This window comes from Notolabrus celidotus, chromosome 10 (genome assembly GCF_009762535.1).
Source record: "Notolabrus celidotus isolate fNotCel1 chromosome 10, fNotCel1.pri, whole genome shotgun sequence".
NCBI lineage: Eukaryota > Metazoa > Chordata > Actinopteri > Labriformes > Labridae > Notolabrus > Notolabrus celidotus.
This window is the reverse complement of record NC_048281.1, coordinates 31,153,245-31,168,383: the sequence shown is the minus strand read 5'-3', so window position 1 is coordinate 31,168,383 and position 15,139 is coordinate 31,153,245. Positions and strand designations below refer to the sequence as shown.

The 15,139-nt window shown below is 38.1% G+C and overlaps 1 protein-coding gene across 1 annotated transcript in view; it reads right to left on the bottom strand.

Moving 5' to 3' along the window:
• neb (nebulin) overlaps nucleotides 1-15,139 on the bottom strand; it is a 291,693-nt gene that overhangs the window by 224,072 nt on the left and 52,482 nt on the right. Inside the window, exons 97-119 of the mRNA XM_034694636.1 lie at nucleotides 13,931-14,029; nucleotides 13,479-13,583; nucleotides 13,245-13,349; nucleotides 13,054-13,158; nucleotides 12,858-12,962; nucleotides 12,557-12,661; nucleotides 12,318-12,422; nucleotides 12,099-12,203; nucleotides 11,307-11,411; nucleotides 10,837-10,938; nucleotides 7,974-8,075; nucleotides 7,775-7,882; nucleotides 7,572-7,676; nucleotides 7,380-7,484; nucleotides 7,176-7,280; nucleotides 6,971-7,075; nucleotides 6,745-6,855; nucleotides 6,525-6,635; nucleotides 6,300-6,401; nucleotides 4,995-5,099; nucleotides 4,415-4,504; nucleotides 2,265-2,378; nucleotides 4-108 (exon numbers count right to left, since the gene is read on the bottom strand). Coding sequence (XP_034550527.1) covers nucleotides 4-108; nucleotides 2,265-2,378; nucleotides 4,415-4,504; nucleotides 4,995-5,099; nucleotides 6,300-6,401; nucleotides 6,525-6,635; nucleotides 6,745-6,855; nucleotides 6,971-7,075; nucleotides 7,176-7,280; nucleotides 7,380-7,484; nucleotides 7,572-7,676; nucleotides 7,775-7,882; nucleotides 7,974-8,075; nucleotides 10,837-10,938; nucleotides 11,307-11,411; nucleotides 12,099-12,203; nucleotides 12,318-12,422; nucleotides 12,557-12,661; nucleotides 12,858-12,962; nucleotides 13,054-13,158; nucleotides 13,245-13,349; nucleotides 13,479-13,583; nucleotides 13,931-14,029 — 2,409 coding nt within the window. The remainder of the gene's footprint in view (nucleotides 1-3; nucleotides 109-2,264; nucleotides 2,379-4,414; nucleotides 4,505-4,994; nucleotides 5,100-6,299; nucleotides 6,402-6,524; nucleotides 6,636-6,744; nucleotides 6,856-6,970; nucleotides 7,076-7,175; nucleotides 7,281-7,379; nucleotides 7,485-7,571; nucleotides 7,677-7,774; nucleotides 7,883-7,973; nucleotides 8,076-10,836; nucleotides 10,939-11,306; nucleotides 11,412-12,098; nucleotides 12,204-12,317; nucleotides 12,423-12,556; nucleotides 12,662-12,857; nucleotides 12,963-13,053; nucleotides 13,159-13,244; nucleotides 13,350-13,478; nucleotides 13,584-13,930; nucleotides 14,030-15,139) is intronic.

Sequence of the window (15,139 nt, the reverse complement as noted above, 5' to 3'; positions counted from 1 at the left end):
TACCTGGCTGGACAGTTTGCTGGTGCTCAGGTTGTGCTGCATGGACAGAGACTCGGCCATGTCGGTCACAGGCTTGTGGATCTTCTTCAGGTCACCCTTGTATTTCACCTGCAGATGGAAATATATCAATTGATGTTTAGTATGAATCCCACTAAATTATATATCTTATTGATATATGTGCATGTCCTCAGATCTTTAATGATAGGTTGATGATGTTGATATTGTCCTTTCATATTGTGTCATTTGTTTCGCTTTGATTTTTTGCTCTGATTTATTGGATCTGTCTTTATTTTTTGTTGATGTTCTCCTTGTTTATTATTATATTGATTATTATTATACTATATTGTGTATCTTGTCATTATGTGTGCTCCTTTTGCAAAAACACATTTCCCCTTTTGGCACTACAAAGATAATCTGAATCTGAATCCTTTACAGTCATAACTAGCAGATCTGAGGCTGATCTGGAAGCTCTGTTATCAAATCAGTTGGGCTTTTTTTAAGCCCTATTTTACATATTTGCCTTTACTAGATGGGACAATTGAAGAGAGACAGGTAATGTGAGGAGTAGAGAGTGGGGGAAGACGTGGACGCAGGGAAGGGTCGTGATCAAGAGTCGAACCAGCAACTACTGCGATGACTACAGCCTCTGCACATGGGGTGTGCTTTTAAACTGCTACGCCAACAGGAGCCTCATTGCGTCAATGTGAAAGAAGTTGAACCATAGTTCAGAGAGATTATGGATTGTCACAGTGGGCTACAGAATATTGAATGAAAACTCTGTGTTTCATATTGAACTGGCCCTATAAAGCCACATAAATCAATGGTTGGACATGCTACCTAGCCTCCTTGCCAATCACACATTTCTTAGCTCTGACTGGTTGAAGCATCCAGAGGCATTTTTAAGCCTCGTGATACTGCCACTAGTAAATCAAAACTTGACTTAGAGTGACCAGGATAAGTGAAAATTTAAAGGCTTGCTATTTAATTAAAGGTGACATATCATGCGAAATGGACATTTTAATGGTTCTGTACCTGAAATATGTTTCTCTGGCATGTCTACAAACCCCCCGAAAATGAAAAAGATCCATTCTGCCCCTGTTCTGATTTCTTCACCTTTCTGTAAATGTGTGTGAAACGAGCCGTTTCAGACTTCCGTGTTTTTGTTACGCAACAACAATATCTGGTCTGTCACGGAGTCAGAGCTCAGAGCTTGTTCAGCCCATAGACTGTATAAAATAATACTGAACCCTTCCTCCGTTTTTCATTACCTGCACAAATGTGTGCTAACAAGGAGCTTAGGAGGGAGGCATGCTAGTTGTAGGCTGTCTTAATAAACACAAAAGTCGGTTTTACTCCCCACGTCTGCAGATTTGAAGATCTAGTGGATGATTTTTATTTATCATGGATAAGTGCTAGCGCTAGTTAGCATAGCCACATAGCTACATGTTTGTAGCTGTGTACCAAGACACACGTCGACATACTGATAAATAAAACAACAAGAAACACTAAATCTGTGACCAATCCTTCAGAAAGGTCCTGCTACAGTCGCCTCTCCGTCAGGATCAGATTCTGGATCAGATTCAGAGGGTTGAAGTAACGCGGGTCTGTGAGCAGACGTGTATATTCAGCCAACATGAGGGCTTTTCAGGCATGCCAAAATCTGATTTCAAAGTGTTTTTTTGAGCATAAACTTTATAGACATGTTTTGGGGACCTCTTAGACCAATATATGTTGATGAAAAAAACGTGATATGTCACCTTTAAGGCTTTAAAAGTTTGAGTCTACTTCTGGTAAGATCAGGCTTCCTCAGCCCACTTTTGCACAGGTTCAGAAGCAACAAAGATGAATATGATGTGAAAAATTCCAGGATGAGTTATTCCCACCATTCAACAAAGCTTGAAAAATGTACCCTGAGATGTTAAGGGCTTTTCATATTGCTAATAATGGTGCAATATTTACCCTTGAAGTGAAATATTTCTCCCTAGTACACAAAGAATCTACAAGCTCCTGGGGAATTACATGTTGTTACTGTGTTGACTGTTCTATTATTCATCTCTATTAGCTGCAAACAATACCTCAGAGGAGTCCCTCCATAGCTAGAAAGGTTAATGAGCATCGGACCAGCATGCTATTACTCATCCAGGAAGTCTAATCCCGTACTAAGCTACCTGTTCTGTCCAGTCTTTGAGGTAACAGGCCAAACAAGCCTGACATGTCAGTAAGGAGGCATGTTGTGGAATAATGTGTGTTCTGTGGACACCTACCTCACTAGCAAGCACGTTGGCATCCTTCAAGGTCTGGTAAATCTTACTGTCCTTCAGGTCATATTTGGGTTTCTTTCCCTTCACCTCCTTGTCAAACTTCTCCTTGTACTTCAACTGTTTGGACGACGTAAAAGTGAGAGTTAGTACAACTTTTATCCTCTGTGAGAACAACACTAGTTGAAGAAGACAGACTCCATCAGACTGGAAACATTGAGGAAACAGCACAGTGCGTTTTTTAGATGATGTATAAAAAGGGATAAGTGACTCGAACTCCTCACAGATAGTTTCATGGACATGCTGCACAAATTAGCTTTCACAGTTTAGTTTACATCCCTTGTTATACAACTGCAGTCAAACATTGTACCCTCGAACAGTTATTACTTTCATGCAACAGTTTACCTTTTTATTCTGCAATGATGGAGGAATTCTAAAAAGTGTTGGTTTACAAGAATGTGTCCAAACACCCACAGACACATTCTTTTACCTTGGTTTCAGTTTTTAGAAGACTTCCCTCAACTTTAAATTGTATTCCCAGTGTTCCTGCCAGCATTGGAAGCTACTTTAGCAAACAGGAAACAAACATGTGTATCAGCTTTGTGCCTGGATTCTGTTAAGAAGGATTGCAGGCCCCACTTAGCATTAAAATGCATCTAAAGAGAGTCTCAAGTGACAATTAGTGACTCCTTTCACGACTATAAATTTCAATTGTTACATTTGAATTTAATGTCATCAACTCTCAATGACCATTTCAATCAATGCACATGACTTTTCGTGCTGTCAGATGCATTTTTAGTGTGATGAGACAGCAGAGCCTCGATGTAAAACAGCATTATTGTATCCATCTAACATCTGAATCTCACTGTTTTTCAGACTGTGTGTTTTAAGTAACCTGGTGCAATTTTATCTGTGCAATAACTTACCTCACTATCTATTCATAAGATAGATATGAACAATGTGTGTATATAACTGTTATATTTGCTATATCTAATTTAATTTAATTTAATTTAATTGTATTGTATTCTATTTAATCCCATTTTATTTTATTCTATTTTCTTTTCTTTTATTCTATTTTTTTCTTCTTTTCTTTTACTCTATTTTCTTTTCCTTTCTTTTCTTCTATTATATTTTATTATATTATATTATATTTTATTTTATTCCATTCTATTCTATTTCATTGTATTCTCTTTTATCTTATATTATTTTATTTTATTCAATTTTATCTTATTTTATTCTATTCTATTTTATTTAATTCCAATTTATTTTATACAATTCTATTTTCTTTTATTTTATTCTATTTTTTTCTTTTCTTTCTTTTCTTTTCTTTTCTTCTATTTTAACTTTATCATTGCTCTTATTATTGTTATTATATTTTTAACTATGTAAGTACATTGTTGTATTCCCCTGTCATGTGTTGTAAGCTGCTGTAACAAAAGAATTCCCCCCAATGGGGATCAATAAAGAATATGTTATCTTATTCTGTGATCCACACAAACAAACATGGACTTCTTATATAATGTAGTATATATGGAAGATGTGTGACAGTATGATTGTGGTCATGTTTGAGAGGGAGAGTGGAATGTCATGTCCATCAAGAGCTGTTAAAGTAAGTGAGACAGAGTGATCACTTTCTTACCAAAAACAGATGTAAATCCAGCAGCACTGATAAAATGCTTTCATAAACTTGAATCAACATTTAAAAAAGTCAAAAAGCAATAGACTGCTTTCTACCTGCTGGATTGACATGTGTTTTAGAGGCATCCAGATGCAAGCTTCTTCTTTTGCAAAAAAACTTTCATTCCATCTTCAAACATTAACACACTGATCGAGTCACATGAGAAAAGGTTTGAAAGTCAAAACGAGTAAACAAGATTCATTGATAAACAGTATTTACACCTGTGCAGTAATGCAGCACTTCCTGCTTATGTCCAGCAAAGAGCCAAAGCTTGTAAGGCAAACCATAGAGCAGAGGGTGCACACGATGCTCACTGCATTTAGGTGAGCAAAGTTAAAAGTATGATGTTGCAGGATTTGATATTCTAGATCAAATATTTTACAAATAAAATCAGGTATACACTGTTAAGTCAACGGATCCACAAACTACACAGACACAGAATTGCAGCCCTTCAGTCCCAGGGCATGAACCTCCTTACATCACTAGTCACGGCACTCATTTTCTTAATGTGGCGCATCTGGGGGGTATCATAGGTAGCTGCTCCATGGAAGGAGGGCTTGGCCTCCACCTACAAAGCGCAGTGAGATGGATGGATGAGAACACACAGGCTTTGATATCACACAGGATGAGGATAGGAGAGAGGTGAGGAGTAAGGAGAGTGAAGTAAAGAAGGAAAGGATTAAGGATGGAGAGACATGAACAGTGATATGAGCAGTTAAACATGTAAACATATTCTGATGGCGTAATGACAGATTAAAGATTAATGCATGGATTATAATGCAGGATGGCAGAGAAAGCGCTATGAATGAGCTGGTAGCTGTATCGTTAGGTCTACAGGACTGCTGCTAAGCATCTACTGCAGCAAGTCTGCACATATTAAGTCATTACAGCTAATCTGGTGATGATGATCTGGAGTAATACGGCTTCCACTTCCTGTTTTAATACATCTTAAGGAAGACTTTTAAGAGGTAACAGCATTAATGATATAAAAAAAAAACAGCAAAAATTGGCCCTGGTGTTTTTCATGGACCAGGGGTTGATTTGGCTGATTTGGGTACCTGGCTGTTCAGCTTGGACACCTCTGTGGCCAGAGCGATATCTGGGCGGTACAACAGAGAGCCTCCACGGCTCGCTGCCTCACGGGCCTTCTCACGGTAGCCAACCTGCAGAGACAAGAAGAGCAAGAATCTTTGGACCGTGTATGAACTGCATCAGTGGTCTTTACTGACTTTTGATGTTTCCTCCCTTGATCAAAGCAGTCACTGTTGTGTTAGTTCTTTCAGTCAAACCGTGTTAGCAGCAGATGTTAATACATTTCTTTCAAACTATATAACTTCATAGTTTCTGAAGTGATATTTTTTTGTGGAGCTAATGCTAAGACGACATATTTGTGGTTCTTCTTACCTTGTAATTACAGTTGACTAATAGGACATGTTTAAATATGAATGTGCATATAAGGCTAATTGAAAAATAAGCCAGTAAACAGTAAGATTCTGCATCTCCCTGATGCAGTGAGAAAATAGATGACTTGCTGTTTGCATAATCCGGTTGAGATTCAAAAAGACTTTTTAGAGCACTATATGATGATCCAGTAACTACTAACACTACACCCCTGCATACAACACTGTCCAGCAAGCAAACTGTTCCTGCTGGAGCTGAGGGGTCCAAAATAGTAAACTTTACCTTCTTCATTATTATAATCTCTGTTCTTTTGCAGTGAACATCACACTCTGTGTCAGGTGAATGGGTAACCTTTGTGTTTGCAGCAGGTTTCAGGGCTTAAAGAGTAAAATATTCCGCCCACTATGAGACTCATCATGGCGAAAAATACAAGAGCTGCTTTTGTAGAAAGATAGTTCATTAAATGTGAACATTTTCAGAATGTACTTGTCCTTTTTTAAACTAAAACAAAGTGAAAAATTTAGAGTTGTTGTTATTTATAGGTTATTATGTTATGATTGTACTGGTCTGGCCCTCTTCAGATCAACTTGGGCTGAATGTGAACTGAACTGAATTCCCCCTGAACTGAAATGAGTTTGTTAAGTAGTTAAGTAGTCAAGAGAGACATATTCAAGGATTAACTTATGCCGACTGTGTTTTATTAGGGACTGTGTCTGTTATCCAGTTCAAGAGTATGCACTTCCTTGCACAAAATGTTAACATGTTATAAAGAATTATCTTATATTTATTAGTAATATTTTGATTTTGTGTTCCAAGTAGAATACATAATGGGTCGTTTTCTAGATTAGTGGCTAAGACACTATTCATTTCTTGACCTATGAAGTGCCAGAATCTCTGTATTTTCCAGCAAGACCACAGGCAGTGAGATAGAGTAGCCACTTCTGCATGCACATGTTGATTACCTCACTGATCAGTTTGGCAGCCTGGGTCGCCTTCCTTATGTCAGGGCGGTCAGCCACTGAAGTGTAGGACAGGTTGGCTTTGGCATCCTTCTTGTAGGTAAGCTGTGAGATGGAGCAGGAGATAATATTTTTAAGCATGAAAATCTAAGAGGCTGTGAAGTTATCACAATGTCGAGATTTAAAGCTGTGAACAGCATCATGGACACATATGTGGAGATGACTCACGTTGCTCTGACACTTGGCCACATCGATGGCGTGCTGAACATCAGGTGGAACAGTCATCTGGTTATAAATGGACTTGCCCTTCTCCTTCTCAAACTTGGCCTTGTACAGTTTCTGCAAAGTGAGGCATGATTGTTATTAAGAAGGAGCCGGCTGCACAAACACGAGTCATGATTAGTGAGATGAGCGAGGTCATTCTGTGTAATGAATGTGAGAGTTGTACCCCGCTGATGAGCTTGTTGATCTGCTTGCTGTGGGCGGTGTCACGAGTCTCGGACAGGGTGGTGAAGCCACCGGACTGCATTTCCTTCTTGCTGGCCTCCTTGTATTTGCTCTGAGGAAGAAAATGAAGAACTTATTACACATTTACATCGTTAGAAACACAATCTGTAACATATCTGCCTCTCAATATGTGGAGGTTACTTCAGTATAGAAACACTGGTGTTTACCTCTGATGCCAGAATGCGCACAGCCTTAGCGTGGATGATCTGAGGAGTGTCGTTGACCGGGATGTAGTGGCCCTTTTCCTTTTCATACTTCTCTTTGTACTTGACCTGCGGGGCAGAGATGCATTATTAAGTGACAACATTTTAAACTCTCCATTCTCACACAGTTTGGGGGTTTTGATGGCATCAAAGAAGAAGACAGACTTACTGTGCTGGCCATTTCATGATTCTTCGTAGCCAAGACGGTGAACTTGTCATCAACAATAGGGATCACACAGCCCTTCATCATCTCTTTGTCATACTTGTACTCAACCTGAGGACCAAAGAGTTGGAGTCACGTTAGAGCAACACGTTTTAATGATGTGTGTAAATAAAGATTTGATATATCCTTTAAAAAGAAGCATCAACTCACATCACTCTGTTGCAGGGTGTTCTTTGCGGCATTCAGGAAGTCGGGTCTGTCTGTGGTCCACATCCACTTGTTCTTGGTGGCTTCATACTTCTTCTTGTAGTCAAGCTAAAAAGAAAAGACACATTTGTTGATTTAAATTGATGTGGAGCTAAAACGGTGACATTTTAAACCCCTCAATGTGACGACACTTACGTTGCTGATGTTTTTGTAGGCCTCCTTGGCAGCACGGATCTCATGAGCCTCAGGGTCTATGTTGATCTGGGCCTTGCTCTTCTCATAAACTTCTCTGTACTTCAGCTGCAGGATGCATGAAAAACACAACATCAGTCAAAATGAAATTTTTTTTAAATATTCAGAAGAGGAAGAGGAAGAAATCTAGTCCTAGTGTGACTTACATTGCTGGTGATCTCCTTGACCTTCTTCATGTGGTTCTGGTGTGGAGTGTCATAAGGCAGGGTGTAGCCCTTAGCCTTGGTCTTGTTGTACTCCATCTTGTAGATGATCTGAGGAATAATCATCATAACGAAGTCAGAGTCAGTTTAAAAGAACATGATTGTAAAGTTAACCCGTTTAAACGTTGAACTCTGAACTCACATCGCTGATCTTCTTGCTCTTCTTGTGGACCTCATACTCAGGAGTCTCCAGAACAGAGGTGAACTTGTCCTTGGCACGTTCATACTGCTCCCTGTACCTCCACTGATGACGGAGGATGGAGTGCAAAGAAAAGAAAGTGAGCATCACAGATTTCTGCTGTAGCATGTTTATTATATGAATTTTTATTTATAATGATAAAAGACAAAAACTGTCCAAGAAAATAGGGAGGATAACAGATGATGGAGTGCTGTTTGATATGACAGGTATGTTTAATACTGCCTGTAATTACTTCTATTTAATCCATTTGTAACATTTGTATTTATCTAAATTCCATTTGTAACATATCTAATTGTATTCTATCTTTATTTATCTTTATTTATTTTTACTTATTCAATTTTACTAATTGGAACTTCTTCTTGATTGAACTTATGTCTGGGTTGCTGCAACAACCGAGTTTCCTCCCTGGGGGATCAACAAAGTAATATCTTATCTTATCTTATCTTATCTTATCTTATTGAATAGTAACACATTGAGATAAAAGAGACATCAATAGGCATTTTAGCCACAGTTCTTTACTTCTAAAATTCAGTTTAAAGTTAAAGTTAAATAATCAGTCTTTAAATGATGTAAAAACAATGACATCTTTTTTTTCTTGGACAGTTCTCCATCAGAATAAGTCAGAACCAGCTGTCTGACATTTATCATTTAAACTTAATCTTATTATAACACAGTGTATCTTATGAATGAAGTGGTGGATGTTGTTAATGAAATCATGCCTCATCCAATATGCACAAATGAAGTGGGAGTTAGTTTGTGGAGAAAATGAAGACGACAGGGGTTACCAAGGTTCAGTCATGACAGTCTGCGGTGCCCACCAGCAGCCCTTCTAAGTGCTCACTGTGTTTGACTCTGAAGGGTTTCAGTAAAACCAGTTATCTTTACTTAAAAGAACACAGCAACAAAAAGGAAACTGTGGCTCTTATTTATCTGTAAACAAAATCTAATGACTGCAAACATAGAATATATACTGCAACATAATTAATGTCCAATCAAATAAAGATAAACAAAGTCTTTAAAAGTGTCTTTCCTTTCATGTCTGCTGGCTGTTGGGTCACTTCGCAGTGCATTTTAAGATGAGCTGAAAGATGGCACATTAATGAGGACAGACAAAAGGTGATGGAGGGATTAAGGCATGGATGAGCGTGATGATGGGATGCGTGGAAGTTAAACTCCATTAGGAGTAAAACATGAGCTGGATGGATGGATGGAAGGAGGGAGCCTAACATGATGAACATGATATTTGATGAGATGAGGCCTTAACTACAAACAGCAGAGAGGATCAAATCCACCTTTTATTTCAGACTGTAACCCTGCAGTCATGAACTACTCGGATGATCACTTTTAGTGAGGTAGGAAGTTGTTTTTTTAGATGATCATGAATTAATCTTTTATAAAATTGTGAGCTGTTTCCTGAAATTTTTATTTAAGTTTGATTTTTTTCCACACTTTTTTCTCTTCCTAATCCCCTAAAACAACAAAAATATTACTTTACCTGACTTTATATTGAGGTAAAAACTATCAGCTGACCTCTCTACCTCTAATAACTTACTCTTTGTTTACAGGAAGTAAAGGTTAAAGCCTTTTATCATTGTACAAACTGCATGTAAGCAAATATATTATCAGCAATATGTCACTTAAAATAGTTAATTGTACTAACACTTTTATTCTTTTAGCACAATATAATAATAACTGGGATTTCTAGGCAAAGTTTAAAAACTGGGGTCACAGAGGCAGCAAAATGAAACAAGGAGGAGTTATAAAATTACAAGTGAAAGCCAAATAAAAATGGTTAAGACATTAAATTTGCTTAAAAACTGAAAGTCATAAAATATTAAATGTGTGTGACATTAATTTGGATTTCTAAAACTATTTTATGATCTTTTACGACAACTTTTTGGGGCTCTTGCCTTTCAGGGAAGACAGGAAATGTGAGGGAAGATGGGGATGACGTGCACCAAATGCTGTTGATATCAGGATTTGATCTTATGACCAGTGTAAAAAGGACTGCAGGCTCTGTACATGGGGCGCCTGCTCTACCTACTGATTGTCATCTTAGACTTTCCATGTTTTTGTTCCAACTTCAAAATGTAATTTCTGATTATTCTGACTTCACATGAACGCAGGGTAAGTCTCAAACTAAAAGTCTCTGCTTGTTTGTATGCACAGATGAGGGTTACCATGACTCAGCACTCTGTGGCTGTTTACCTTACTGCCCATAGAGGTGGAGTAAAGGGCTGTGAGGATATCAGGACGGTGTAGCTCATTGCAGCCAATCCTTAGATGTTCCTTTGCTAAAGATGTGTACATTTTCTGTCCAAACAAACGACATACACACACACACACAGCATGCCAAGGACATGTGAGAAACAGCAGTAACACTGGGAGGACTGGAGGAGGACTCCAGAGATCCGAGTGTGACCAAAGAGCTGCTGGTCCTTATCTGTGCCTTCAGATCAACAGAAATCATTATGGACTGTACTGCCATGTTTGAAAATGGCATATCTGGACATCATTGGTAAACAAGTGTCTCTCTAACTGCACAGATAAGGAGAGTCCTGCTCACTCAACACAGTGTTCCCGCTGCTATTTGAGTGGCTGGTTTCAACAACCTGCGTTGGACAAAAAAGAAGGAAAGAGAAAACGAGTAGATAAAGAGAGAGAGAGAGTTTTTGTCTTGTTGGTAGAACGATCATAGACATGCAACGACGACCACAGGCCGCCAAGCGCCAGAGGTCTAGTGGCCGGGAGTGGAGGTTGCAGCGGAGGATGCAGACCGGCCGTACAGCACGACCAGGACGTTTACCTGGCTCAGTTTACTGTTCTCCCTGGCCAGCAGGTACCTAGGATCTTCTGTAGTAATGGTGAACTTATCCTTGGTCTTCTCATAATTAGCTCTGTAGAACCTCTGCTCAGAACGTCAGAAGGTAGTTAAAGACAAGTGTCCAGAAAACAATGCGCACTGATACAAGACTTTCAGAGGAGAAAAACGAAGGTTTAAACACGTTGATATGAAAAACAGTGACGACACTTTTTTACAACTGGTGTGTTTTGGTGTCATGGGGAAAGAACAGATCAGAAATATTATAGTAAAAATTCTATTTTTACACAAAAATACACTTTTTTACCTTCAAACTACAATAAAAATGCATTGATACAGAATTATAATTCACAATCTAATCATTTACTTTGAAAATGAGTTTAAAAAGTTTCATATTTTTGCTACAAAATCTGTTCATTAAGGATGACTTTGGGTAAAAGAATGGAGGAACTCACGTCGTTGATGAGGTTGGAGGCGTTCTTGGCAGCCTCAAAGAACGGAGAGTCGCAGGTGTACTTGAAGTTGCCTCTGTTCTTCTCAAAGGAAGATCTGTAGAGTCTCTGTTAACAAGAAATACAACTCTTATCACAAACATTCAAAATAGGGATGTAAATTTTAAGTATTGTCCATCGATCCTTGAAAATGTTAACGATCAATTATAGATGAATCATTAAAAAAACGTTTCCTTCATGACACATTGTATATAACTGACTGTATTGAATAGATACGGATCATATTGAGGTGTACAAAATGTTAAAGAGGATGAATATCAACATGTGGAGCAGGCTCATAATCTCCTCGGACCCATAGTCATATAAAGTGAAGGCTCAGACTTCAACAAGGGAAGTGAACAGAAACATATTTCAGACTCTCAGTGTCCAGTTTTCTATCTACTCGTTCTTATTGAGAAAAAGAAGCATGTGAACGTGGTCAGGTGTCAGCCGGGAGCGCAACCGGGTCAGAATCAGTCCGGCGGCAGATAAAAAAGCACTCGTGAAGACCTGTCACTCAGCATCTCCACCTTCAGTCAGCTGATTCACATCAAAACATGCTTTAAATTTCAAACACTTCCCTGATAGCTGAACCAAATATGAGACCACATGATGTTTGTCCCATGTTCTTAACAATCAATTAATCGATACTCAATTAATTGTTAACATCCTTAGTTTAAAACTCCATCCATGATCCCTTTAAAAATGACAACAAAACACATATCTATAAAGTTACTCGAAGCATCCATTATTTACCTCGCTGTACAGCGTCTTGTTCTTCTCAGCTGTCACCAGCTCAGGTGTATCCCACACAAAGCAGCCGATTCCCCTTAGCCATTCCAGGTCCTCCTTGTACTTGATCTGAAGAAGGACATAAAAGTGATTCATTATAATGTATCAGTGATGCTAAACACTCCTCTTTCTCTATTTGAACCAAAGATGCACAGATTTAGAAGTAAAGAAAACAGCACTTACACTGCTGACGTTTTCGTTGGCAATCTTGCTGAAGAAGAACTCGGGACGGTCAGGGATGGACTTCCATGTGCCGAGAGAGTTGATGTACTTCTCCCTGTATTTGACCTATGGCAGAGATACGGTGGAGAACAGTGTAAGAGAAAGAAACTGCTTGAAAGTTTTGTCATCAATGTGTGAATATAAATGAAGTGAACATGAATACACGTTTAAAGTAAGTCATCTGGCAGCTTATCTCTTACCTCGCTGATGTCGTCAGTGACTCTGCGGTGGTAGGTGATGTCCAGAGCATCCTTGACTGTGTGGTAGTGGCCCTTGGAGAGCTCAAAGGTCTCTTTGTAACGCAGCTGAAGGCATGGAGAACAAATAAGTCACAAAAATACAAAGATTTCAGCATTTTCATCATCTATGTGGTGACTTGCATGGGCAGAATTTTGTGATATGACTGGCAATTCACTAACATACTAGTTGTCAAAAAATGATCTACTAGCTGATGCATGTCTCTGCTTTAATAGAAACATCACAGCTCTCTTGCATACTCACATCGCTGGACTGGAGGTAGGATTTCTTGGCACGGATCAAGTTAGGTGTATCAGCAATGGCGGTGTATCTGTGCTTCATCTTCTCATACTGCTCTTTGTATTTGTTCTGAGGGAAGAAGTCATCAGCATTATTATCCAATGACGGCTAAACATCAAGACAAATATGTGAAGGAGTAACAAGGAGGTGCAAAACCTACTTCACTCTGGATCACTTTCATCTTTCTGGTGTGGCCCATGACTGGAGTTTCAGGCTCTTGTGTGTAATGAGCTCTCTCCTTTGTTGCCATGTCTTTGTACTGGAACTGCAGAAAGAACAGGAAGAATTAGATCAACAGGAAACACAAATAAATCTGTGTGAAATGATGTATGATGGGTTAAAGGAACTTACAATGTTGGTCAGCTGCTGGGCCCATTTGGCTCTCTTGATGTCCACAGAGTCGACAGTGGTGGTGACCTTAGACATCTCCTCCTTACCCTGAGCTTTGTAGATCCACTAGACATAAAGGAGGGGAAAAACATCAGTGAATATAATATAAAAACTATGAAGCTGAAGCTACTTTGTAACCTGTTGATTCAACAGTTACTCATTAAATGTGATCATATCTGTTCTGTGAATGCTCACGTTGCTCATGTGGGTCTTCAGCTCAGTCACACGTTTGTACTCTGGTGTGTCCAGGACCACAGAGAAGTTGGCAAAGTTCTTCTTCGCATCAACGGGATAGTTCAACTACAAACATGAAAAAAGCCCATGAGAAAAATTATTTAATTAACAGGATTTATTGTAAAATTAAAAGAAGAAAAATAAAATAATAATAATAATGATAATGATAATGATAATGATAATAATAATAATAATAATGATAATGATAACAATAACAATAATAATAATAATATTAATAATAATAATAATAAATTAATAAATAAATACATAAATACATACATACATAAATAAATAAATAAATAAATAAATAAATAAATAAATAAATAAATAAATAAATAAATAATAAATAAATAAATAATTTAAATCAAAGCAATCAACACTGATATGATTCAAGAAAAAAATGCTACACATACCCTGAATTTGGTGATGTTGCGGACGGTGACCATCTCAGGAGTGTCGTACATGAAGCAGCCGAGACCTCTCAGCCAGGCCAGATCCTCTTTGTATTTCAGCTGCAGACAAAAAATTGATTAATTCAACTCGTGTTTGATTTTTAGAACACAGTAACAGTAAAATGATAATCAGCACAACTCCTGTTTACTAAAAGAAATAAATGATACACAATTAAATCATATAGAGACATAAGAAGACTGGTAACTAAAGGTAAAATAATTAACAACAGATGGCATACATTAGGAAATAGTAAACCAAGAATTTAATGAAAGGTAGACATATTTCAAAGAATCTACATTTTATTTATTTAGATTCAGAAGCTCTAAAGGATTCAAAGTCCTCCAGATCCAATGTTTAAATGTTGGAGGAGACTGTCTTGTAATTCAACCAAATCCATTATCAAAATAGAGAGGTAGCACATGCATTACATTTAATTCATTTAAGTTAGTTTAGTTTAAAGCTGCAGTGAGGAACTTTTGTTTTGTGTCAATTCTGGCGCCCCCTTGTGTACAAAGTGATACCTCTTATCTCTTGTCCTATACATGCAAAAGTAGTGTTTTCAACAAAAGCCTCATCCTGTTGTGTTCAACAGTCAACTTTATCAGGCAATGTGATTATTTTCCATGAAAAAAGTCAAAGAAAGGCTGTTTCTGAAGCAAGATGTCCATTATCTGGTCTGGGACCTACCCCCCCAGGGCGGTTTCAGGCATTAAAAATTACAACAGAGAAGGTGTCAGTGTTGTTGTAGATGGTCTTGCTTGCTATTGAAGGTTATAAAGAGGCATCAGTATCATTTTCAGTCTGTTTCTCAGCCAGTTCAAAACTCCTCACAGGGCCTTTAAGTGAGCTTGTCTCTTTAAATGTTTTTAAAAGCAGACTGAAGGCTCTTGAGGAAGATGCTTCAGTTTGTAGATGCTTTGACTGATGACTTTTGTTCTGAAACCCATGATATGTTGTAATGTTTTAGAATTATGTGTTGTTTGTCTGTAACTTTTCTGGAATGTGCTGCTGCTGATCTTGGCCAGGACACACTTGTAAATAGAGATTTTTAATCTCAGTGTGGTTTTCTGGTTAAATAAAATAGAATGAAGTTAAAACATTTAAAACTGGTTGTTTGTTGGAGGGATATGTTTAGGTTTTAACATTTTCCCAGATATTTAGGTGAGACA